The sequence below is a fragment of the Eumetopias jubatus genome, unplaced genomic scaffold (assembly GCF_037043125.1).
Source record: "Eumetopias jubatus isolate StellerSeaLion01/CBP00866 unplaced genomic scaffold, mEumJub1_p1.0 scaffold_10, whole genome shotgun sequence".
Classification (NCBI taxonomy): Eukaryota; Metazoa; Chordata; class Mammalia; order Carnivora; family Otariidae; genus Eumetopias; species Eumetopias jubatus.
Window position 1 is genome coordinate 125,180,187 of NW_028274816.1, and position 23,671 is coordinate 125,203,857.

At 54.7% G+C, this 23,671-nt stretch overlaps 1 protein-coding gene across 5 annotated transcripts in view; it reads right to left on the bottom strand.

Annotated features, from left to right (window-relative positions):
• MYO18A (myosin XVIIIA) overlaps positions 1-23,671 on the bottom strand; it is a 94,783-nt gene that overhangs the window by 54,075 nt on the left and 17,037 nt on the right. Inside the window, exons 1-2 of one of the 5 annotated variants that reach the window (XM_088028397.1) lie at positions 8,230-8,301; positions 399-458 (exon numbers count right to left, since the gene is read on the bottom strand). The exons of 2 other annotated variants lie outside the window; for them this stretch is intronic. In XM_088028397.1, the coding sequence (XP_087884523.1) occupies positions 399-458; positions 8,230-8,235 (66 nt within the window). In that variant the 5' untranslated portion in view covers positions 8,236-8,301. Of the gene's footprint in view, positions 1-398; positions 459-8,229; positions 8,320-23,671 lie in introns of those variants that run through there. 2 more of the 5 variants (XM_088028399.1, XM_088028398.1) reach the window with 2 other exon arrangements.

The window sequence follows — 23,671 nt, forward strand, 5'->3', positions numbered from 1 at the left end:
TCCCTCCCTGCGCTGGTCTTGTGCCACTCAGAGCAGGACGAAGAGTCCAACAGCTGAGCTCTCATCTGGTGCTCCCCGAGCTCAGGGTCTGCCCACCTAGGCCTCTCCGGCCCCCCCAAGGGTTCAGGAAGCAAGACCTAAAGGTAAAAACTAAAGAGGGGGGTGTCAGAGGAGGTCTCCGAAGCGCCTCGGGATCCCCATCTCCTCCACGCACCCCAAGTTGGCATCCCACGGACTGCACTTTCTGCCTCATCAGCCACATTCCCTTGGGCCACCCCAGACAGCAAGGGGCACCCCTCTGGGCCTGCCTGCTCCAGGGACCCACCTCGCGGACTAGGCGAGGGCAGGTGGGCACACCCACCCAGGCACACACACGGGGGGCTCAGAGAAGCACTTACAGCCCCTTCCTCCTTGCCAGGAGGGCCAGGCTTCAGCAGAGTTTTGTCTTCCTCTTTAACCTGCAGGAGCAGACAGAGAGGTCACTGGCAGGTCAGGGCAGTAAACTCAGCATCAAAAGCACAGGCAGAAAACCTCCAAGGGGCCCTCCCTCCCTAGGAGGCAGAGTTCCGGCGTGTTCAGGCCTACTGGGATGAAGGACGTGGAGTCAAAACTGTCCAGGGACAACTTCAAGAATGAACAGACTCCACAGAGTGGGGAAACCCTGGCCTCAGTCACCAGTCACGTGTCTCACATGGACTGTTTTAAGAGAGTGCCATCATGGCCTCGGTTACAGGGTGGACAGAAAGATCCAGATAACTCAACTCATGCTAAATGACAAGAGTCATTCCTGGCTCCGACGAGGAGTGTCTGAACAAGAGTCCCCTAACCTAGTGACTAAGGAGGAGGGAATGACCCCAGCATGGGGGCCCTGCTGGGAGGTGACTCCTACTAGGCGGCTCAAGGAGGAGGGAATGACCCCAGCGTGGGGGCCCTGCTGGGAGGTGACTCCTACCAGGCGGCTCCAACTTGCTTCTAAGTCCCTGTGACTCCCCCCAGCCCAGAGCCCGGATGCCTTCCCAGACAGACAGCTAAGCGCCGTCTGGAGGCAGGAAATGGGGCAGAGGCAGAGGGATTCAGGAGGCCAGACATTTTGCCAAGCTCAGACCCACAACACTGCCAACCATGCAGCTGAGGGAGGGAACCCCAAGGTTAGGGGCACCGTGTAGAGGAAGGAAGGATGCCTGAGCTCTGGCTATGCTCGGCCTATGCGCTAGCTGGCCTACGTCAGACGGGAGGGGCAGAGTTGGGAAACCGGCAGCCACCATAATGTATCTGGAAAAAGAACAGACAATGTGGATGCTCTGAAGGTTCCTTCGGTTCTGAGACTGGCTCAGAACAGACCTCAAGGAGCCAGGCCTCAGTCTGAATGAGCCCTCTGCCCGCCCCTCACTAGCATCCCTCCCTCCAAAAGCTCAGACAGTCCTAGTGGATTTCGTTTCTCTTCTTTCCCCAGTCACGTGGGACGATGGGAAAAAGGCAGGTTGGTGCCTTTCTTTCTGGGCACGGTGGCGGTAGGTGGGGGTAGGTGGGGGTGGGTGCACTGGAAGGAGTCCTTGATTCCTAATGGAAAAGATCCTTAGAAACTCGTCCAGAATCACGTTAATTATCCACCTGGCAGGGGGCGGGGGGAGAGCTACTTTCGAGCTCTGATTAGCAGCGCCTAGGACATTGACCAGCAGGATGGCCGCTCAAGTTTTAAAGCTGCGTCTTGTCTATAGAGCTATTTTCAACGGGCCGAAGCTTCAAAGTTAGTTCACACTGTTACAGACAGAGGGAAAATGGCAATTATTCCTTAGAGCAGGCTCTACTACTTTAGAAATTGGGATTGGAGCAGATAAAGGGAAGGGAGGGGCTGGTGGAGAGGGAATGAGGAGGAGTGGCAGAGTCTAGGTCTGTGCCTACTGCCCCCCACCAATGCCCATCACTCACACCCCCCCCACACCCCCAAGGATCACACCATGCATTAGCTCCTGAGCACACAGGTCAGAGGACCACCAAGTGTTTCACAAACCACACAGACGTGCTCATTACTGCACGCAGTGCTGTTAGCTCAGGCTCAGGGATGGCCCAGATTCCAAGTCCATTCCGCGTCCCTCACCAGTTCCAATTCTGTCCTCCCTCCAGGGATGCGAGCTGGGGACCCCAAGCGTCCTGCCCAAGGGGCGAAGCCGTGGGGGCAGCGCTGGCTGCCCCCCGAGATGTCTGGGACACCAAGCCCGACTCTGAGCTCAGCTCTGGATTTAGCCTGAGGCTGACTCACAGCCACCCCCCGCCCTCCCTGTCACCAACGAAGGGCTCTGTCCGTCATAGGTCATTGCCCAGCTGGGGACTGTGCACCGCCCAAAGGCATGCCCAGGGCGGCAGCCTGAATCACCCTCTGGAACCCAGGCAGCCAGCTGGCCCGGCTCCTGGCTCTTGGTTCCTGTGCTTCTACCCACCGTGGTCCAGATGCGGGGAGACCCAGTGCCAGAAGCCTCAGAGCCAAAGCCATCCCCAGCGGCCCCCCCACAGCAGCCCAAGGCCCCAGGGGTGAAGCAGAGCAGCAGTGGGGAGGGAAGGGTGTGGAGGGGTTAACCTGGAGGGGCACCGGTGGGACAAAAGGCAGCTCAGCTTTATCGGAGGTGGAGCTCAGAGGAAGAGCATGACGCAGCGCAGAAGCCCATCCAGAGAGAAGAGTGAGTTACCGGCCCCCTGGTCATTCTCCCCAGCCCCCCAACACACACACATGCGCCAGTCCATCTCTAGCTCCCGGAGCTCCCTTGCCCGCAGGCCAGACTCCTGCCTGCACACATCATGCCAAGCACACAGGAAAAGCACAAGGATTTTGAGACCCAACTTTCCTTTTGCTCCCAGAAGGCGAACCTTGATGAAAAGGCCATGGCGCCGAAGGTAGCCTGCACCCTGGGTCAGAGAAGACACGGGGGTGGGCAGGGTCGCTCAGGGAATCGGAGTCTTCCTAAAGGCCACGACCTGCCGGGACAAACACCGTGGGCAACAGGGGACAGGAGGGAGGAAGTGGGGGGGGGGAGATGGCAAAGCTCAGATGTCAGAGGAGGAGCAAGGAATAAAACACTGGAGGAAAGAGATGACAAGGTGGGGTACAGACCATAGACCTTCCTGCCCTTGGAAGCTGTGTGTCCTTGAATAAGCCAGCTTACCTCTCTGGGCCTCTCTGTAGAATGAGAGGATGGACTAGAGTAGATAACGGCTACAGTCCTTTCCAGGTCTGCACCCTAGGGGTCTGGTAGGGAGAGGCACTCTAGCCTTCAACTCCGTGAACCAAAGGTACGTGCCTGCAAAGGCATTAACAAAGCTTCTCCAGGACTCTTTGCCTTCTTTGTTTTCTACCGGCCACACGCCACTACCCGCCAGGGGCAGGTGGCCTGGAGAATGGAAAAGCCGCCCCATCGATGGGTGAGAAATTAGAACGGGTGCTCCTGAGAAGCAAAAGGCAGAATCTGCCTCAACCCAGGGAGAGGCTTCATCCAAAGAATCCGCTCAATTCAGGGGAGTTTAAGAAGCTGTTCATTCTGAATACTGCTTATCATGAATGACCAGTGAAAAATTAGAGAGTTATTTTTAATGTGCTTTGTTGACTTGTCTATTTTATTATCCGGTTCATATGCTAGACTTTGTTTAATTATTTAACTCATTTGGTCTTTGATCTCCTGTGTGCGCAGGGAGGAGTCCATGCATCCCAGGCTGTGAGGATACCAGGCCGTTCACACCCGGGGCCTGATCCTCTGCACCCGCTCTTCCTTAGGATTATCACTCTGAACGCAAATGTGGGGGTTCTCCCCGGAGGAAATTCTCTCTGTGGCTTTTGTGGGGAATCGCCTGGCTATTTCTCCTCTCTTCCTTATCACTGGCTTTTAAAGATTTTAAAGATTTGCTTAGGACGCAGAATAACCTGTGTTTAGCCGATACAGAAGAGGTGAGGAACTCAGCCCCAAGGATGGTGTCAATGTCCAGCGAGGTCATCCACCGCCAGAGCTGGGAACGAAAGGCTCTGTGCAACAAGGGGGCCAAGGCCTCTCCTCCCAGACCTGCTCCCCTTAGAGATTTCAGCCGTTTCTGACAACCTCCTTCATGACTGAATGTGGAACACCTACAAGATAATGCGCCCTGTAAAATTATTTAACACATATTTTTGAAATATAAGTCTTACAACAGCCTCACGACATAGGAATTATTGTTCTTCTCATCTTACTCATGAGGAAAAAGACTCAGAATGAGATTAGGCCCCAAAGCTATTAAGTGGTGGAGCTGGGATTTGAACCCAAATTACTCTGACTGCAAAGCTCCCTGAAAAGCCCCCCTCTTCTGCCGGGCTAGGCTGGGTCAGAGGGGCTGAGTCGTCCTTAGGAGCCAACTCTGGTTAACGTACTGTGTCACTGTCAACGTTCAGGAGGTCTGGAGAGGTCTGGATCCAGCTGGATTGACAGTGAGGGGTTTCCTAGTGTTCAGTGTGCCCGGAGAAGTTTCTAGACTTGCAAAGGGAGACCCCACCATGATCCTGCCCCTCTGAGGCTCCGTGACCCCCTCTCTGACTACCCTCTCAGGCACTTTTGGCCTAGTCTCCCTTTTCTTTTTAAAGATTAATTTATTTATTTTGGAGAGAGAGAGAGTTGGGGGAGGGGTGGAGGGAGAGAAAAACTTAAGCAGACACCGTGCTGAGCGGGAAGCCTGATGTGGGGCTCGAACTCACGACCTGAGCCGAAACCAAGAGTCAGACGCTTAACCAACTGCGCCACCCAGGCGCCCCTCTGGCCTCTTCTCTTGAGGGAAGGGAAGAGAACCCAATGCTCACTGAACGCGTACCATGAGCCAGGCACTGTGGCAGGCCCTTCACACTGCCTCATTATTTCATCCTCACAAAAGCCCACTTTTTGGAGGGTAAGGGCCTCGCTCAGGCCTCGTTGGTAGGTGGCAGCACTGGTAATCAGGATGTGAGCTGTTTGTGTGTCCACAGTGTTCCCTGGACTGTGGTTTCCTCACGGGCAGGACGCAATGTCACCCATCATACCGTGGGCACTTAATAAGGTTCTTTGGCAAACTTCTCATTCCCATCTGGTCTCTTCCTTCAACTGTAAACTGAGGAGAGTAACATTTGCCAATCCTGATTGCCGGGCATGAGGGGAACACAAGGGAGGTACACTCCCTAAACTTAGCAACAATAAATAGATGGTACGCTCGATGCCATGGGGTGGAAGGGAAAGGGCGGGGACACTCTGAAACTGCTGAGTAGCTCTTTGGGAAGCAAGAGTAGCCGTAAAATGTGTCATCCTCTGGCCCTAGCCAACCCATCTTCAGGAATGTGTAAGCAATGAGCTGATTTAAAGCAAGGAAGAGAAAGGAAAAACCCACAAACCCAGACAAGAGACTTTTAAAGATGCACTCTATGTAAGAGCCCCACATTGGAGGGCGCCTCGGTGGCTCAGTCGTTAAGCGGCTGCCTTCGGCTCAGGTCATGATCTCAGGGTCCTGGGATCGAGCCCCGCATCGGGCTCCCTGCTCCGCGGGAAGCCCGCTTCTCCCTCTTCCACTCCCCCTGCTTGTGTTCCTGCTCTCGCTGTGTCTCTCTCTGTCAAATAAATAAATAAAATCTTTAAAAAAAGAGAGAGAGAGCTATGGTACTTGGGTCCAATGCACTGTTACGTTGCCATTTAAACTAACAAATATGTGACCACTGTAACCGTAGGGAACACTCCACCTAAAATAATATCAAAGAAACTAGGACCTGAACGGTATGCAAACAGTGATCGTCATCATCTTGCAAATTTGACACAATAGAGACATTTGGTATTTATTTTGTTATGTATTTGTTACTTACTGTTTATTTCTATTGTAAAGATGGCTAAATAGTCAATAAAAAAGAAAAAGCAGAGGAGATAATAGCTGAAAGCATTTGTTCTCAAAGAGGAGAAATCCAAGAAATGTGCTGAGGGACCCATCGATGCTCAGCCTGGGAAGGCTTCCAACACTCAGGGGGCTGGACCAGGCTGCGTTTTACCGTCTGTAGGGACCAGCAAGGACCAGCCGCCCTTAGCCTACCATCCTCTGTGCCCCTCACAAGAAGGAATGGGGGTCCAAATGTCCCCAGGAGAAGCTTTCCACCCCCCAGGCTCCCCACGGGCGTGGAGTACCCAGGCTGGGAGGAATGCATCGAGGCTCTAGTGTCCACGCAGATATCCACACACCGGGAGCCCGCAAGGGAAGGGGGGGAGGGGGAGGGGAGATCCTGTTGTCTGTGACGTAGGGGACTCGGCACCTCGCCCCTCTGCTAACACTTGTGCACGTTTAGAGAAAAAAGAGGCATGGCACCCTCCTCCCTCTCCCGTCCCGTTCTGAGGTGCGCAGAAAGTAGCTCCCAGGAGACCTTCTTCCTACCAGTCCCACCCTAGCACCTACTTATCTAAGGATGGGGGGTGGGGGATGAAGGCCTAGAGAAGAAAGAAGAGTAATAACAGCCAAACTTTACTAAGCATGTCTTAAATGCCAGGCACCGTGCTGCATCCTCTGCACGCGTGACCTCATTTAATCCCCACAACAGTCCTCTAAAGGACATACTAGTATGATTCCTACTTTACAAACGAGCAAAAGGAAGCTCAGAAATGACCTGGCCAAGGCCTCAGAGCAGCAAGCGGTAAATCAGAACTCACAACCCAGGTCTGTCCTCCAGCAAGAACCTCCTGGGCTCACTTTAAGGGGTGGAAGCCAGCCCTGCCCCCGCCTCCCTCAGTCCACCTGCACTGTTGAACTTCCATGACCTCATCGGCCAGAATAACAGCTCCAAGGGAAAGCAGGGGTTTCCGGAGATGACCTGCCCTTCCACCATGACCCGAATGGGCTTTGCACAGAGCTGCCTCTGCAGGGAGTGGCCTGATGGCCATGCTGCTAGCCAGAGGAGGAGGGGGACAAGAGCTTGGCAGGGCCACCCTGGCCCCTTGGGTCCAGCCTCCAGTGAGAGCCCTCCCCCAGCCCGGGGCGGAAGAGAAAGCAGCCGAGTGCCCGCCGTCACTGTGGGCCAGGCCAGCCCGGAGGAAGCAGGTGTACTGGAATGGCTTCCTGCTGCCGCGCAGTTGCACACGGGCCCAGGGTTCCTCCTCCAACGGCTGGACCTGCCGGAGGCCTCCCTCCCTCCCCTGGGGACCCTTGCTGCCCCTCTGCCGGGCCCATTGCCATCTGCGTCGCCATCATCATGCACCCCCCCCCAAATCTTTGACCTAGTGCTGGTGGCCCGGGGGGGCCCCCCGGGGATGGGGTGGGGTGGGGCAGGGAGAAGGCCCGACCAGGAAGCACCCACCTCGCAGGGCGAGGAGTCTCTCTGGCCCCAGCCCCAGCTACCCACCCACACCTCAGCACTGGCACCAGTTCTGTGGCTGGGATGGGGCACGGGGACAGACAAATGCTCGTGGGCATGTCTCAGGCTCTCGGTAGACCTCCGCACTGGGCCAGCCCACACGCTGCCAAGTGCTGACACGACCGAAAACCTGACCCTCAGTGGTGGCCGGGAGGGGTTGGCGTGGGGGGAAACGGAATGACTGGAAGGCAGCTATGTCTCTCCTCACTTGCTTTTTTAAGGAACTTACTCTTCTGAAGTAATCTCTGCTGAAAATGAGACCTACAGACAGGCAGGGCATCCCCGAGATGCCATCCGTGCCCCTGCCACGTGTCCGATCCACAGAAATACAGGAGCCCATGCTGAGTCCACTCGTGGCCCCCCTGACAACCCGAGGGACCACCCCTCTCCAGCGCCTTTCTCTTGCCTACCGGGAGGACGAAGGGTGGAGAGCCACGTTGGCAACACAAAGCAGGAACAAGACTTCCCAAGGTCCGGGAGGTACTGGGGTTCCCGGCCTTAGAAGAAAATAGCGTTCTAAGGAATGAGGGCCTCAAGCTCTAATGGTCTGTGGGGAAGGCGTGTCACAGCCTGTGGACAAGCTGATGCAGTCCCAGGACACCGAGGTTTAGAAAATGGTGCCCCCCTCCCAAACTCCCAAAGTCATGAGTCAGGCCCAGGAGGGCCTTGCCTCTGAGGTGTTGGGAGGCTGCCTGAGCTGGATGATTCCCTCCCCACCAGGAAGCTCAGAGAGGGGCCGCAAGGCACCTCCCTCCTCCTTCAGCCACATCTGGGGAAATGAGAAAAAGGCCCCTCCTTTTGGAAAGGAGGAACCGGCATGAGGAGCCGGGGACATTTCCGGGGTGGGGGGTCAGAGGGACACTCACCCGCATGGCCTGGCCTGGAGCAACCAGGAGCAAGGAGTCTCCTCTCTGATGCTGCTCCGTTAGCAGCTCAAAATAGCACTGGCTGCAGCCCCGCCCCTGTTCCCCTCCCGCTCCCCAGGCCCCTCCCGCCAGGACCGCAAGCTGCCCAACCCTAGGGAGCCGGTCCCAGACAGTGAGTGGCCCAGGACTGCAGTACCAGGTATGCCGGGGTGGAGAGGGTAACACAGCGCGTGGGGAAGAGGAAGAGAAGGCACGGAGAGTGAGGGCACGGGTGGGGGGCAGGAGGTGCTGGAGGGTTAGGGGCAAGGGACAGGGAGGGTGGGACTTTCCTCCTGACACACACCCAGGCTCCTGGACAGCTGAGCTGATATGGCCCCTAAAAATAGCAGAGGAATTTGAGACCTGCAGCCCCCGGCCCCCCAGGCCAGGATTAAGACAAGCACATGCGCCTTCACACACACACACACACACACACACACACACACACGCGCGCACGCACACGCACGCACGCGGACACACACACACACACACACACACACACACACACACACACACAAGCACACCATCATGCATGAACACTCAATCACAGCACAGTGTTCTGGAGAACACACAAATCATAAGCTCACCCCAGCCATCTAATTACTGCGGCAGAGGCCAAGGAAACCACTAACGTCACATCCAATCCGATACACAGGGCCTGCTGCACACTGTGCCCAAATAGCAGCCACGCAGCCATCCTGGACAAGTCTGGCAGGCATAGAGCCCCACACGATCCGTCTGAGGCCCACTGGGGCTGCCTCGCCAGAAAGCCACTGAGGACACACAAGGAATCAACTGCACTTTCTGTGTGTACATCCCTCACCCCACACAGCCAGAGGCTGCGCAGGCAGAGGAGGGTGTGGTGGGTGGGCCTTGGCCCTGCAGAGGAAATCGTGGTGTCTGGCCAATGAGCAAGGGCTGCCGTAACAAGCTAGTGCTCCTCGTGAAGAGAAAGCCCATCCCTGCTCTTCGGGGAGTACCATGGGATGCCCAGACCAGGGCTGGGGACCCCCCAAAGAGGCTGAAATGGGAGCCAGGGGCAGGTGGGAAGGAGCCAAAAGACAGGCCTTTTGAAGCTGTCTCAGAAGCTGTCAGCTCTGCAGAAAGAAGGAAGCTGGCCTGTCTTTTCTTCTCCAGGAAAAGAAAAGGGGGGGTGGGGGGGGGAAGGCCTGGAACAGAGCTGTCACCCAACCAGTGTCCAACGAGGGTGGCTGGAGACCCCCCTAGGCCTACCAGCCCGCTAGTCTTGTGAGCCCGGTGGGTCCTGTAAACACCATGACTTTCTCTGAGAAAAGGTTGGTAAGCACTGCCTGAGAGGATCTAAGCACTGCCTGAGAGGACTGAAGCCCAGCGCTGCGCCCCACCCCCCACCCCCACACACCGTACAGGCGGAGCGGCCATGAGGATGTGGGGCTCCTGCCTCAGCTTTCTAGGCACTGGTGTGTCTTCCCAGGGAGATGGTCTGGCCCTTCCGGGGCACGTGCTGTGTCAGAGATCTTCACATCCCCAGGGCTTTCTGGACACATTGGTGCCAACCTCAGCTACAGACTGAAATCCCCTGTGGGACTCCAAAAATACTGATGCCTGAATCCCATCCCTTCCCCCTAGTCTCTGATTTAATTGGTCCGGGAGGGAAAGCTGGGCACTAGGATTCATAAGAGCTTCCCCCAGGTGATTCTTACAAATAGCCAAGGCTGAGCTCAATTTGAAGGCAGCATAAGGCCTGGAGCAGAGGTTAAATCCTTTGTTAAATCACTGAGTGCCTGAATGAATGAATGAATGAATGAATGAGTGAGTGAGTGAATGAGTGAATGAATGAAGGCCTTAGCTGTATGACCACGGACCTGTGACTTACACAGCCCTCATCTGCAAAACGAGGGTTCTGCCCGCAGTGACTCTTCGGCATGGTCAGTATGTGACCGGTAAAATCTCAGTGAGTGAAAGGGTTTGGTTCTCAAAATGCGGTCCCCAGACCAGCAAGCCCTCCCCCCGCCAGACCTACTGAATCAGAAACTCTGGATATGGGGCCTAGCACCTGTGCTTCAGCCAGCCCTCCAGGTGATTCGGAGAGCCGCTGCTTTAAAGGAATTATTCGTGGTGTACCATGGTCAACAGAGAGACTTCCCGGTCCAGGCAGCCTGGTTCAATCGTGGCTTGTCCAGGCGGTAAGCCACACAACTGAACCCTGTGCTGTGATTTCTTCAGCTGTACAAGGCAGGCAATGATAGTACCTGACACTAGGTTATTGTAGGCATTAAATGAATTAGTGCTTACTCTAGGAACAGTGTCTAACACAAAAGTTTCCAATAAACTTATTTGAAAAAAAAAGTTTTCAATAGTTTTAACTATTATTATCTGTCTGTGATCATGGGGCAGGGGGGAGAAAAGAAAAGCATCATAAGCAACATTTCCAGGTAACTGAAGACTATCCCCTTGAAGGGACAAAATATTTTCTATTTTAAGTAGTTTTCTAAATTCTATGACTAATTTATAAATCACAAAAATAGACATTTTATAGATTCTAAGTAAAACACTCTGAACCCATCTCAAACATCTCCAATTCTGAGCTTCCCCTCTTGAACCCACCGCGTTTCCATCCTGGATGTACTGGGGGGCACATCATCCGCCCTGTGAGGACTCTGGACTTCCCAGCCTGGCTCCTATCCTACTAAATGCCCCTGGCCACTCTCAAAGGCCAGCAGCCCTGTCCTAGGCGCTGCAGCGACCTGCGGCCTCGCTCCAGGCCCACGTTGGGAAGGCCAGATGCCCTCTGTGTCTGTGTATCTGCTTTTTAATTCTCTTGTCCCCTCCCCCATCGGGCCATCAGCTGTCACTCTGCCTGTCAGAGCGGGCCTGTCCCCAGTAGTCTTACTTCCTTCGAATAAGTAGTTTCTGCCAAAGGCTAGAAAAACAGATAACCAAGCCTGATGTCACAGAGTCCAGAGGAGAGCAAGCAGATTACTAGAGAGCCATTCTCCCGTGAGCGAATGGCCTGGGTTTTCACCCACAGACTTACTGTCCTCTGTTTCAGCTGCCTGAGGGCCTTCTAGGCCCACCTTCCATTCAGCAGTGCTCTGGAAGATGACTTCTGGGTGACTGCGGTGTCACCTTACCCTCAGAGTCTTGCTCTGAATTCTTCGTCACCATGTGTGGGTCCACTCCTCTTTTCTATTCAGACGACTAGATCCTGTCAGTTCTGTCTCTGAGTTGACTCGTGTTACTGATGGAGATCATCTTCTCCCCTCGGTGACAAGGGCAAGCCTCGTCATTCAGAGGGGAAACCTGAGGCCCTGGCCACTCATTCAGCGTCACACACAGCCACACAACACAGTCCCTCTGCTGCCCAAAGGTTGGTGCTGCCTCAGGGCCTGGCCCGTGTCTCCAGTAAGCCCAACCTATGACCCCAGGGGGCCGAGCAGTCACTCCCAGCCAGCCCACCCCCAGCCCCCTGGGCTCGCCTCCTGCCATTTCCCTTTCCCCTTCTCCCTCCGTCTCCCTCTCCCCAGCATGCCTTGCTCTCACTTTCTCAGGCAGATCTTCCCGCGGTCCCTGTCCTTAATCACCACCAGAGCATTTACTTATAAATGCCTCTCTCCCTTGCCCAACCCTCCCATCTGTCAAGGTCCATCTCAAGTCTCACCTCCTTTATTAAGCCTTCCCTAGACCCCAAGGCCTGCCTGGTGACAGAGTGGAAAGAACACACACCCGAAGTCAGACTCGCAGACTCGCAGACGCGCAGTCAGGCACACCTGCGTCTGAATCCCAGCTCGGCGTCTTTCTTGCTGTCTGACCTAAAGGAAAGTTACTCAGCTTCTCAGAGTTTCCAGTGTCTTGCCTTATAATGGTACACCTACTTTATGGGGTTGTGAGAATTTAAAGAGATAGTAGATGTAAAGCACCTGGCATTAGGCCTGGCAAATTGTAGGTAGTGATTACATTATTATCAAAAACCACAGTCCTCACTGTCTATACCTAGATATCACCGCATACACATGGCGGTTCTTTTGTATACCTAATACCGACCTCTGCTAGATACAATGGAAGCTGCATAGATACTATATGGATTTAGATCCGAAAGTCACTGGGCACACAGTAGGTGCTCAGTAAGTATCCACCGGATTTAACTAACCATCTGAAAGGTACCGTGACATACACTGGGTGGGACACAGTAAGGTAAAAAGGGATATCCAGATACAGTCACAACTTCAGCTACTCTGCTCTCCCACATTCGTGGTGGTGTGCAATGAGTGAGAGGTCCTTAGCTCTGTGACCGGGCCCGGCAGGGTGCCTAAGCACAGCGGGGTGGCTACACAGGAGGCTCTGAGGAGTGAAGGAAGTCATCCCCATACTCACCTAGCAGTCATGTGTAATACCTCAAGGTGAACACTGTGGGGAAGCACAATGCCTGCTTCTTTTTCTGTCTCCTCACAACTAGACTATGAGCTTCTTGAGGCAGAGGTGGTATGTTTGTTGTCCACGGTTGTCCCCTGCACCCACCTAGCACTGGGCCCTGCTCAGAGACAGTGCCCGATACATGAGTGAGCGAGCGATTGAAACAAGACGAAGCAGACATAGTCCCTGGCCTCAGCAAACATACAGACCAGAAGAGATAACAAATGTACCCAAAGAATTAGAATTCGACTTAGAATCTGCTCCATGCTCCAACAGGGGCACTGATAATATTCAAGGGAGATTCAGAGGCAGAGATCTTTTCCTGCTGGGGAATGAGGCAGACAGATTACAGGCAGCTTGGGGCTGGGCCGTGAAGGGTGGAAGGAAGTCTGTCATGAGGAGAGGAGAGAGGAAGGGAATTCCAGGGTAAAGGACTAGAATAATAGAAGGCAAGGAGTTGGGAAAGCAAGAAACTGGATGAAGTGTACGACACAGAGAAGTATACAATGAGAGACAAAGGTGGAAAGGTCAGTGGGGCCAGATCATGCCACAGTGGACAGGTGTGGTTTCAGCTGCCCACGATCCATTCCTCCATCCTCTGCTTACAGCACCCCAATTTCCCCCTGGGGACCTACCCCAGCACAGGACTTGAGTCTGGCCCATGAGCATGTCATATCCCCGGACTATAGGGATTAGTTCATGGAAGGCATATGACCCAATCAGTATCAAGGCCATAGAATGAAATGGGAATTATTAAAAGAATCACACTTCTTGGGGCGCCTGGGTGGCTCAGTCGTTAAGCGTCTGCCTTCGGCTCAGGTCGGGGATAGAGCCCCGCATCGGGCTCCCTGCTCGGCGGGAAGCCTGCTTCTCCCTCTCCCACTCCCCCTGCTTGTGTTCCCTCTCTAGCTGTGTCTCTCTCTGTCAAATAAATAAATAAAATCTTAAAAAAAAAAAAAAAAAGAATCGCACCTCTTTTCCCACAAGACCTGAACCTGGTGCTATGCCATTTTGCCACCATTTGTCTGAGGACCAAGCCAGCACGGAAGATGAACTGAGAGACAGAAAAGGCCTGGGTTCTAGATAAAGCTGAGCCTATAACCAGTTCTACCCGCTGCATGTTTCAGATGTTTGAGCCCACGCGTTTCTTCTTTTTAAACCAGGTCAGCTGGGCTCCGTCACTTGCAACTGAAAGGGTGGTACCTGAGGACAAAAGTGAGGTAAGCAGCCTAAGGACAAAGTAGGCACATTCTGAGCACTAGCCATAGGTCAGGGACAGCGCAATTTGTTTTCCTCACAAAACCCTGGGAGGTGAGTGCTGTGAAAGAGGAATGGTGGTTTGGGAAACTGAAGCTTACAGAGGTTAAGTAACTTGCCTGCAACCACACAGATAGTGATTGGCAAGGCCAGGGTGAGGACTCTATAGTCATTCTGACTCCAGAGCCCTCTGCTCCTTTTCCACTCTGCCACCTGCCTGGAAAACAGTGGGAGTCACAGCAGGTTTCTGGAGAGTGAAGGGGCATGATTTAGGAATGCCGATCTAACACAAGGATGCTGGGAAGCAAAGGAGGCTGGAAGCTGAAAGACCACTGGAAGTCAAGGTGATGGCCAGAGGAAAGGTGTGTGTGTGTGTGTGTGTGTGTGTGTGTGTGTGTGTGTGTGTGTGTGGGAAGGGGGGTCTGCCCTATTCTGGCAGTGGAAAGAGAAGGTGATGCAAGACAGAGACTCGGTGGCTACAGGGCAGGCTGGGAAATGGGCACGAAGTTGGGGGAGGGGTGGTGGTTGGGAAGAAGATCTAAAGCCTCCAAGGTTTCAAGCTGTCAAGATTTCAAGAGAACAGTCTGAAGCCACTATCCAAAACAGGAATGTCAGATGGAGGCTGATTCAGAAGGAGATAGCTTGAAAAACATTGAAACTGGCGTTCTACTTATCTTAAGAGAATACTCCTCTGACCCTTTGTCTCTCTAGATTCTCTTTAAATCAAAACTCCTTTAAAAAAAGGCGTGGATGGATACTTATCATACAGTGCTTCTCCAATGACTAATTTGCAATGTATAAAATGTCATTAATAGAACTCCTTATTTAGGGAAGTTAGGGGGCATGCGTCGTTTCAAGGGGGTGAGGAAAAGAGCAAGCCCAGGACTGGGCCCAGACATTCCTGTCCCCGAGGCGATCGACCGTCGTGGCCAGTGGGAGCCGTTGGTCTTGGCGGGTGGGAGCCAGGTCAGCCCCGGACCGGAGCGGCCGCGCTTCCGGGCCCGGCCCACCCGCCGGCAGACGCAGAGGCGGAGCCGGGGAGGGGCCAGCTCCCGCACAGGCGCAGTGCGCCCGGAGCCACAGGACGCACCCGCCCTGCAGCGCCTCCGGAGCCCGGCAGAGGGCGGCCGCCCCCTTCTCGCCCGCCCCGGCCGCCGAAGCCGCGGGATTTCACCTCCGAGGGCTGGCGTCCAGGCCACGCCCCCAAGAGGCGTCCCCCGGGAGCTCGAGACCGAGGGGGCTGCCGCGGCAAGATGGCCTCTCGCTTTATCCTAGAAGGGTACGGCGAGAAGGGGCAGCGCTGAGCTCGGCGCCGTCTTTGTTTTAATCACCGCTCCTTCCCCCCAACCCCAGACAGCCCCTGCATAGAGTGGGCACTCAATAAATGCTTATTGATGGTATAAAAGGGATGAATGAATGAATGAATAGCTGAATAAACAGAAGACTCCGGGGACGCTTGAAACCTGTGTGCTGGGAGGAGGTCCGGGACTAGCCGTCTAGGAAAGTCGGGGGAAGGGGGGGCGCCCCAGATCACTGCCCCCACTATCACCGAGGCTTAGGGCTCGGCACTCCCCCCAGCCCCTGCCTCAGCACACCCAAGGGTTTGCCCAGAGCCTGGTGACACCACAACATCTCACGGGCACAGAGCCAAGTGGTGACATCTGGACTCGTCCTCCTGCTAAGACTAGGAGTCTGTCCCCTGAGTCAGATCCTGGCTGCCTGCAGAGACCACTCCAGTAGGTCCGCTGCTCCCCGAGGACTCTCAGCTGCCGGGGATTTCCTCGTGGCCCCTGGGGATTTCCAAACTGCCTCTGCTTCGCCAAGCTCCCACAAGGCCCAAAGCCAAGGGCCGGCCTTGACAAAATCCTCCAGACCCCTGGCCAAATCCCGGCCAGACCTGGTTCACTTCTGAGTCTACCAAATGTACCACACACACGATATTGCCATCCCCAACCCCCACTGGCAGACATGAGAGAATAAGCATAATGAACTATTGTTCTCTTTTTCACATAAATGACAACTCTTTTCTATTTCCAGAGAAGAAAAAAAAAAAAAAAGGAAAGCTAGTTTAAGGGTCAGCCACACGAATTTAAATAAAAATATCAGTAAGGTCTTCCTGGGTGTGAGAACTGGAAACCTGTGGTGCTTATTCTCAGAGTCAGGGAGGCTGCTTTAGACAAGCCTTGAGTTCCTCCAAACACTGGACACTCAACACACATTTGAGGATCTGTGTGTTCACCTCTGGAGGCCCTGATTGGGCCTGTTTCTAGAACCCTTTAAAAATAAAGCTCAAACTCAATCTCCATAGAAGTAGGAAGGGTGAAGCAAAAGCTTCTCCTTTTCCTACCAACCTACCACCTCCACATTAACAGCCTTGGCCAAATCCACTGGGGCGTGTGAGCACCTGTGTGTTACAAGGCTGGGCAGAAAACATGCTTGGCAAGGTGGGGAAGCGCTGCCCCAGTTGTGGAGGCACATAGCCAGGGACCTGTCGGCCCTGGGGCATCAGGATTCCAGAGTTGGTGAAGCGTAGAAATTGCCAGAGAGGACAAGCCTTCCTTCCTGAGAGGAAGGGAAAAATGCCACCACCCCCAGCCTCACCAGGGGGACCGCAAGAGGAGAGAAGCCTTCAAGAGCACCCCACCGTTTTTTTTTTCTGAGAGCTATCTGGCTCTGCACTGTTCAATGCAGTAAGCACTAGCCATGTGTGGCAACTTAAATTTAAGTTAAATCAAAACAATGGGAATACTTCTGATTAAATTCAAACAAAAGAATTTTTTTTTTTTTTTAAAGGTTCAGTTCCTTAGTCATGCCAGCCACATGTTAGGTGCTCAGTAGCCACATATGGCTAATGGCTACCAAGTTGGAAGGCACAGACCGGAACATTTTCGTCTTGGCACAGTGTCCTATTGGACAGGTCTGATCTAGAGAGTCCCCTCTTCAGCTTGTCCTGGTCATCCTTGCCAAAGACTCCCTCAGGTGTTGCCTCTGACCCCCTGCTGTTCTCTCACACCCCCTGCCCCAGAGTCTGCAGAGGCTCGTGTCCCCCTGTGCCTTGCCTTGACCCCTAGGCCTCAGAAAGAAGTGGGGGAGGGGGACACCACTGAGCCACAATTTAACAACTAGCCAGGGAGCAGAAGCCAGATGCAGAGGGGCTGAAAAGGCAAAGCTGAATGGAAGCCAGCCCCCACTCCAAGGCATCCCAGGCCTGGGAGAAAGCCCCTTAGTGCCACACAATCGTTCCTTGTTTCTGCAGCGTCTCTGGACCATGCATGGGTAAGACATCTGGAATGTAGTGGCCTGAGGGCTTCCCCACACCACTCGATGCCGGGCTCATCTGATGTTAGGGCTCCCAGAGAGAGACGTCCCAGCAGAACCCTGAACTGTCAAGGGCAAATAAGGCCAACAAAGCCTCGTTCTGAGCAGCATGCCGGGAGTTCTGCCCAGGGGGCAATGGGGACCGCAACTGGCCACCTCCCTGCATCACTCTCTGGAGGAACCAGAGAGTAAGCAAGAGGGAGAGGAGGACATGGTGGAGACAGGACTTCAGGGCGTGCTCACCATGCTAGGGAGGCCCAAACAAGCTCCCCCCAGCCCTGGATCCACGGCCAAACAAGGGAACAGGAAGGAAATGGATCTGACAGCTACCAGTCTCTCACAGGGCGCTTCATATGAAAGGTTTTGCCACAGTACTTAGAAAATCCAAGTGGGCGTGTTTGGGCGGGCTCATATGTGTGACGAAGGAGCAGAGAATAGACCCAGGAACGGGTACGGTCGGGGCTGCCTCTCCGTTCCGTGCCTCGCCTTCTGGCCTCAGTTCCTGCTTCGCCCTAATCCAGAAGCAAGACGGGCATGAAGAAACAAAATGCTGTTGTAGAGAGACCACAAAAAAGTGCAGAAGTCTGCTCCACTGGGAAAGCAAATGGGTAGAAAGAAGCCTGGTATTCCGAAGTTGTTGGCATCGGCCAAGAATCTGACTGGAGGCAGTCACGGGAAAAGGAGGACAATTTTAAAGATGCATCGAACTACAAACTAGTTTGGACAAACTCTGAACCTGTCATGTGGCCCCGAGTAAACGTGGGGACCGGTCTGGGTCTTCTTTCCCGGTCTTCACCTGGAGGGCCCTTTGGAGGAAAGCACCATTCTAGGGACCAGAGTAAAGTGCCCTGCACCCCCCCCCGCCCCCGCCGCCCCCAACCCCCAGCAGCAGAGCTGAGTCAGTAACAGGCCTGTGGCATTCCTGGGCAGACGGCCCATCAAGCTCCCGGGCACCAAGTACCTCCCAGCACCTTACAGACAGATGAATGATGAGGATAACGCTACTCTAAGTGATTTACGGGTATTGATTCATTTAATCCTTAAAACAACCTTATAATAAAGTATTATTATTATTTGACAGATGAGGAAAGTGAGGCACAGAGAAATTAAATCATTTGCCCAAGGTCGCACAGCTAGCAAGCAGCAGAGTCAGGATTGGAAACCGGGGGTCCCGCTCCAGCGTTCGTGTTGTACCCAATATACCCCAGTGTGCTACCAACATATACATCATCCTCTGCATCTTCCCATTTGTGGGCCCTTCTGCCTGTCCTGCCTGCCTCCTTCTCCTCCCCGAATGAGCTGAAAGCAGTTCCTACAGCCAAAACCATCCCTTCCATCCAACTTCATATTTGCCACGCATCTGTTCCTATAGCAACAATAAGCTCTGCAGTTTGGGGATTTTTGAAGAGAATGAGTAGGGAGGGAAAGAGGGGACCCTTTATAGCATGGGTCCCTCTTTCAGAGAGACCTGGAAACCGGTGTGTTAAGGTCTTGATGGGAGCCAGAAAATTCTGCCATGCCCTGCCCCGGACACCAAGTCCTCTGGTCTGCACAGAGAAGGGGAAGGCCAGTTAGAAGGATTCGAAGCTGGTGGCAGAAATGCTTTGGAAGCGTCTGGGAGAAAAAGATACCCAGGCTAAATTTTGCAGGGTACGTGTGTGTGTGTTTGTGTCCCAAGCCATTTCCAAATTGCGTGTCCTGTCACAAAGCCTGGTTCTGCGCCACAGGGCAAGGCCAGGTAGTGACGGGGGTGGTGGCAGGGAGCAATAAAGAAGCTCTAGAAGAGGAACGCAGACAGGCACCTGCGTGCCTGTGGGGGGTGGTGCACCTCCTGCCAGAGAGGGTGAGAGTACTCTGGGTGGGGTGGTCAGGTGGGTACCCCACAACTTCGCCACGCCTAGGCCTCATTCCAGCCTGCCACCCCAACCTCATTTAAACAAGAAACACCCGTCATGGTCCAGAAATCCTGGGGCCAGAATCAGGATCACGGCAGGCCGCCCATGCTAAGGGGAACAGGAATGTTTGCTGGTCGCTTGATTCTAGGAAGACAGCCCACAGCAGTCCCCCAGGCTCCTCAGGCAGTACGCCCAGTTTCCTTTCAGCGCCTATTGAACTTGATGCATGGCCAAGTGAGTTGGGGACTTGACCTTACCCGGTGGCTCTGCCCTTTAGGTAACCGAGGCCCCCTGCAGGGGAGGATCCCAGGCTGTGCCAGGCCCAGCACAAGCTAAGTCCCCAGTGCCTAAAGTGCCAGGCCCACAGGCTTCCCCAGTCTAGATGGCTCCAAGGATGGCAAGCTAGACAATGCCAGGAGGAAACCTTCCACTGTTCTAAGCCAGCTTCTGCAATGGACTCCACAACCGGACCAGTCCATGGATGAGAGAGGCGCGGGCCAGGAGAGGCAGGACGAGGGCTCCCAGCAGGAAAAACCAGCAGGGAGACAGTATCAGACCCTGCTCCTCATCCTGTCCCTGGAAGGCGCCATTGGAATCTGCACACACTTTCTCCATGGTGAGATGGGGCTGGGCGTGAAACTGGGTGTCACAGAGAGTCATGACCGTCTCATGCTGCCTGACAGCTCTGTCACTGCTTGGCCTCTAGCCCATGCCATCCTGGGCTGAGACCTATCTCTTTGCAGATGTCTTCTGTTCTAGAGAAAGCACAGGCCTTCTGGTCACAGGGATGGCATCTTCAGCCTTTTTCCTCCACAGAACCGAGACCACAGGGTGACATGGGGCGGGTGCTCTTCAAGGCTTCCTGACATCCCACCTCGATTGTGCCAAGGCTCCAGGGCCATTCGCATCTGGCCTTCCTACAGCCCAGAGTCATGCCCCCCTCCCCCCACCCCCACCTCCCAGCCTTCTTCTGCCCAGAGCCAGGGGCAACCTCAGTCTTACTGCCAGGAAAAAGAGCCTAGGAAGCACCCTGTGAGAAATCTCGCCTCCCTGTGGGTACCCTGTACGCCATAGGACCTGGCAGTGAGAGAAGCTGGGGAGGGAGAGAGGAAGTGAGTCAGCTCCTTGCAGAAATGGGAGTGGAAGGGAGGGGCCAGCAGAACCGAGATCAAGGGGCAAAGGGCACAGAGGCCGGAAGGGTCACTAAGAGAGGGAACCAGGCCCTGGAGGCATTATGGGGCCCACAGAGAGGGGACAGATAAGGGTGACACACTCAGCAGGGCCACCTCCTGCCAAGGCTGGGTGGCCCCCACAGGCCAGAGAACCTGGGTCTGGCAGCCACAGCCGCACCTGAGGATGGAATCCAAGGCAGCTCCCCTTCCTGACTCACTCACCGGGGGAGGAAGGGAAGCTTGTGGGATATGACCAGCCACGTTCTTTCCTCACTGAGGGGGAGTTTCTGGTGCCCAAGGCCTCCCACTGCCCCTCCTGAGCTCCACAGCTCCTGAAGCCCAGGTTCTGCCTGTCCCAGTGGAGAGACAGATGTTTTGCATTTCCCATGGAGGATGGGAGTGGGGCCTTGGCCCCAAGAGCAGAGCAGTTGGGGTGCCCTAGCAAGTACCCTGGCCCTCCCTGGCAGCCGCTGCCCATGTGGGAGCTGTCCCCAGGCTCCAGCTGGAATCCGTTGCTCTGACTGGGAAAAATCCTTGCTGTGAAAATTCCCAGCCTGCTGACATTCCAGCACGCAGGCAGAGCAGGAAAGCAGCCGAAGGAAAAAGGGAGCCGTGAGCCCTGCTGGGCCACATCCTCCTCCCTCAGAGACCTGCAGCCAGGACAACAAGAACATTGCTCCCAGGTCCCCTGGGCTGCACACTGTGTGACCCCCGTGTAACCCCAAATCTGCTTCTCACCCAAGCCCGGTGCCTTCCCAAAGACGTCAGTGCGGGGCCAGGAGGCAGGCCATCCCACGACCTGCTGCTGGACGCCTAGAGCCCATGTCTCCGCCATTCCTGTGGGGGCTGCTGAGTGCCCAGGGACAGAAGAAGCAGGGTCCGGGGGTGAAGGTGGGACAGGTACTGCAGACAAGTCACCTAGTTGAGTCGGGGAGGGGGAGGGTTCTAGGAACCAAAACTGAGGTAAATGAGGAAAACCATGCAGAGAGAATGGGAAACCAGTTCCTGAGCAGAGAACCATCTTCTTTCCTTCAACAAACATCCAACAACTATCACGAAGCCCTTCAGCGCTGGAGAAATAAGATAACTAATTAACGACAGCCTTGACGACTGTTAGGAAAGACAAGGAGGTGACAACTCAGAAGGTCAGGGAAGGCTTCCCTGAGGAAGTACATTCAAACTGGGCCAATGCGTATGAGGGCATGAGGATGCGCAAGGAAAAGCATGACAGACATAAGGAACAGCAGGGACTCAATGGTAGAAGCCAATGAGAACTCTTCGTTGCACACCCACTACCTGCAAGGCCCTCCACCAGGCCAGTGCTCCTCACCTTCTCCCCACAGTGTGCACTAGGAAGCAAGAACGTGCAGCCCCGGGGCACCTGGGTGCCTCAGTCGTTAAGTGTCTGCTTGCGACTCGGGTCACGATCCCGGGGTCCTGGGATTGAGCCCCGCATCGGGCTCCCTGCTCGGCAGGAAGCCTGCGTCTCCCTCTCCCACTCCCCCTGCTTGTGTTCCCTCTCTCGCTGTCACATAAATAAATAAAATCTTAAAAAAAAAAAAAAAAAAGAATGTGCAGCCCCCATGCGACAGAAGAGGACATATTCTCAGTCAGAGGTGACTCTCTGGGGATCCTGCCACCCCGAGTACTGCAGAGGTCCGTGAGAGCATGTCGGTAACGGCCAAACAGGCCAGGGGCACCATCCTCGCCCCCCCAGGGTCTAGTAGGAGAGATGAGTAAGGGGCAGTGTGTGTCCCTGCGCCACCCCCAAGGGACCACCCCCAAACACTGCCGAGACAGATGCTGCTTCTTTTCCTAAGGCTTTCCTCAGCCATGCTTCCCAGTCCCTCTCCCGGCTTCCACCGCTTAAATCCCACCTGCTGCCACGTGGGCTCGCTTCCTCTGGCTAATCTTCTGGAAAGACAGAGCAGCCGACACACCCTTCTGTTGCTCACCATCCACAGAGCAAGAGCAAGTCACTCCTTGCTTCCCTTTCCCTTCTGGAAGAGAGGCCGATAGGACATAGGCCAGTGCGCCGGCCAGTGGACTTATAAGGATACCCAGATACTGCGTTCCCCTACCCTGTAACAGCACACTCGTGAAGGGCAAGGAGCTGATGCCCCAAATTCAACTACTGACAAGTAACTTCAAATAACCTTGAAACCTTCGGCCAGAGACTTATCCTTAACCTCTCTGTGATCCGGTATCCTCATCTGTGAAATAAAGACTATTGCACTACCTATTTCAAAGGGTTGTTGGGCACATTAAATGAGTTAGTATGTGTCAAATAGCTAGAGCAGTGCCTAATGTAGAGTGAACGCTAGCCATGATCCTCACCCTGGCTGTCAGCTCTCATGCCCTGCCCCCAAGGCATTTCTGTTCAGCTGAATCTTTTTTTTTTAAATTAATTAATTAATTTATTTGACAGAGAGAGAGACAGCAAGAGAGGAAACACAAGCCAGGGGAGTGGGGGAGGGAGAAGCAGGCTTCCCGCCGAGCAGGGAGCCCGATGCGGGGCTCGATCCCAGGATCCTGGGATCATGACCGGAGCTGAAGGTAGATGCTTAATGACTGAGCCACCAAGGCGCCCCTGTTCAGCTGAATCTTTACCGGATCAATTAAACACCACCTAGGGAGCATGCCTGTGCTATGCGCAGCCCTGGGACAAACACCCTACCTGCTTCCTCACCCCAGAGTCCTGCGAAGCGGCCGGGCTGAGCCTTGCCAGGGGAGAATGTCATGCCCTGATTCTGAGAAACCTATGGCGGGAGACTAAGGCAGCCAGAGTGGGGACCCAGGTCGGAGGAAATAGTTTCCCAACCAAACTGGAGCCAACAACTGAAAAAATAAGCTTTGCTGACACTGTCCCCTGTATTTACCAGAACAGAAGCGACTGCCAAACAGCACGCCAGACTCGGAGCTGGGCTCCCCCACCCCCACCACCAGCAAACTGCACGGCAGGAGGTGGGGAACCATGAAGACCCCACTCCTTCTCAGCGCCTGTCTGGCACACGGTGGGCACCCCCAGTGCTGCTGGAAGCCTGGGGCACATCCGTACCCGCGGCCCAGGACTGACAATGGAGGCGCCAGGCAGCCCCGGCGGCCGGGGAGGGGGCTCCCCAGCCGGGTCGCCAGCGCCACCCCCACCGACACGGCTCTCCACCTCTGGCCCAGCAGCTCTGCGGTGTTGGGGTGGCGGGGAGCGCTGCTGGCAGGCGGACCGCGTGCTTGTGGTTTCTGGGAAATGCTGTAGAGATCTGCAGCATTTTTAAAATACTTGTGCTCCCACCCGCCACACACCCCCCTTCACCCCACTCCTCACCCACCCCCAGTCTGGGTGTTTGCATATCTGGTATTTTCCAGAACCAT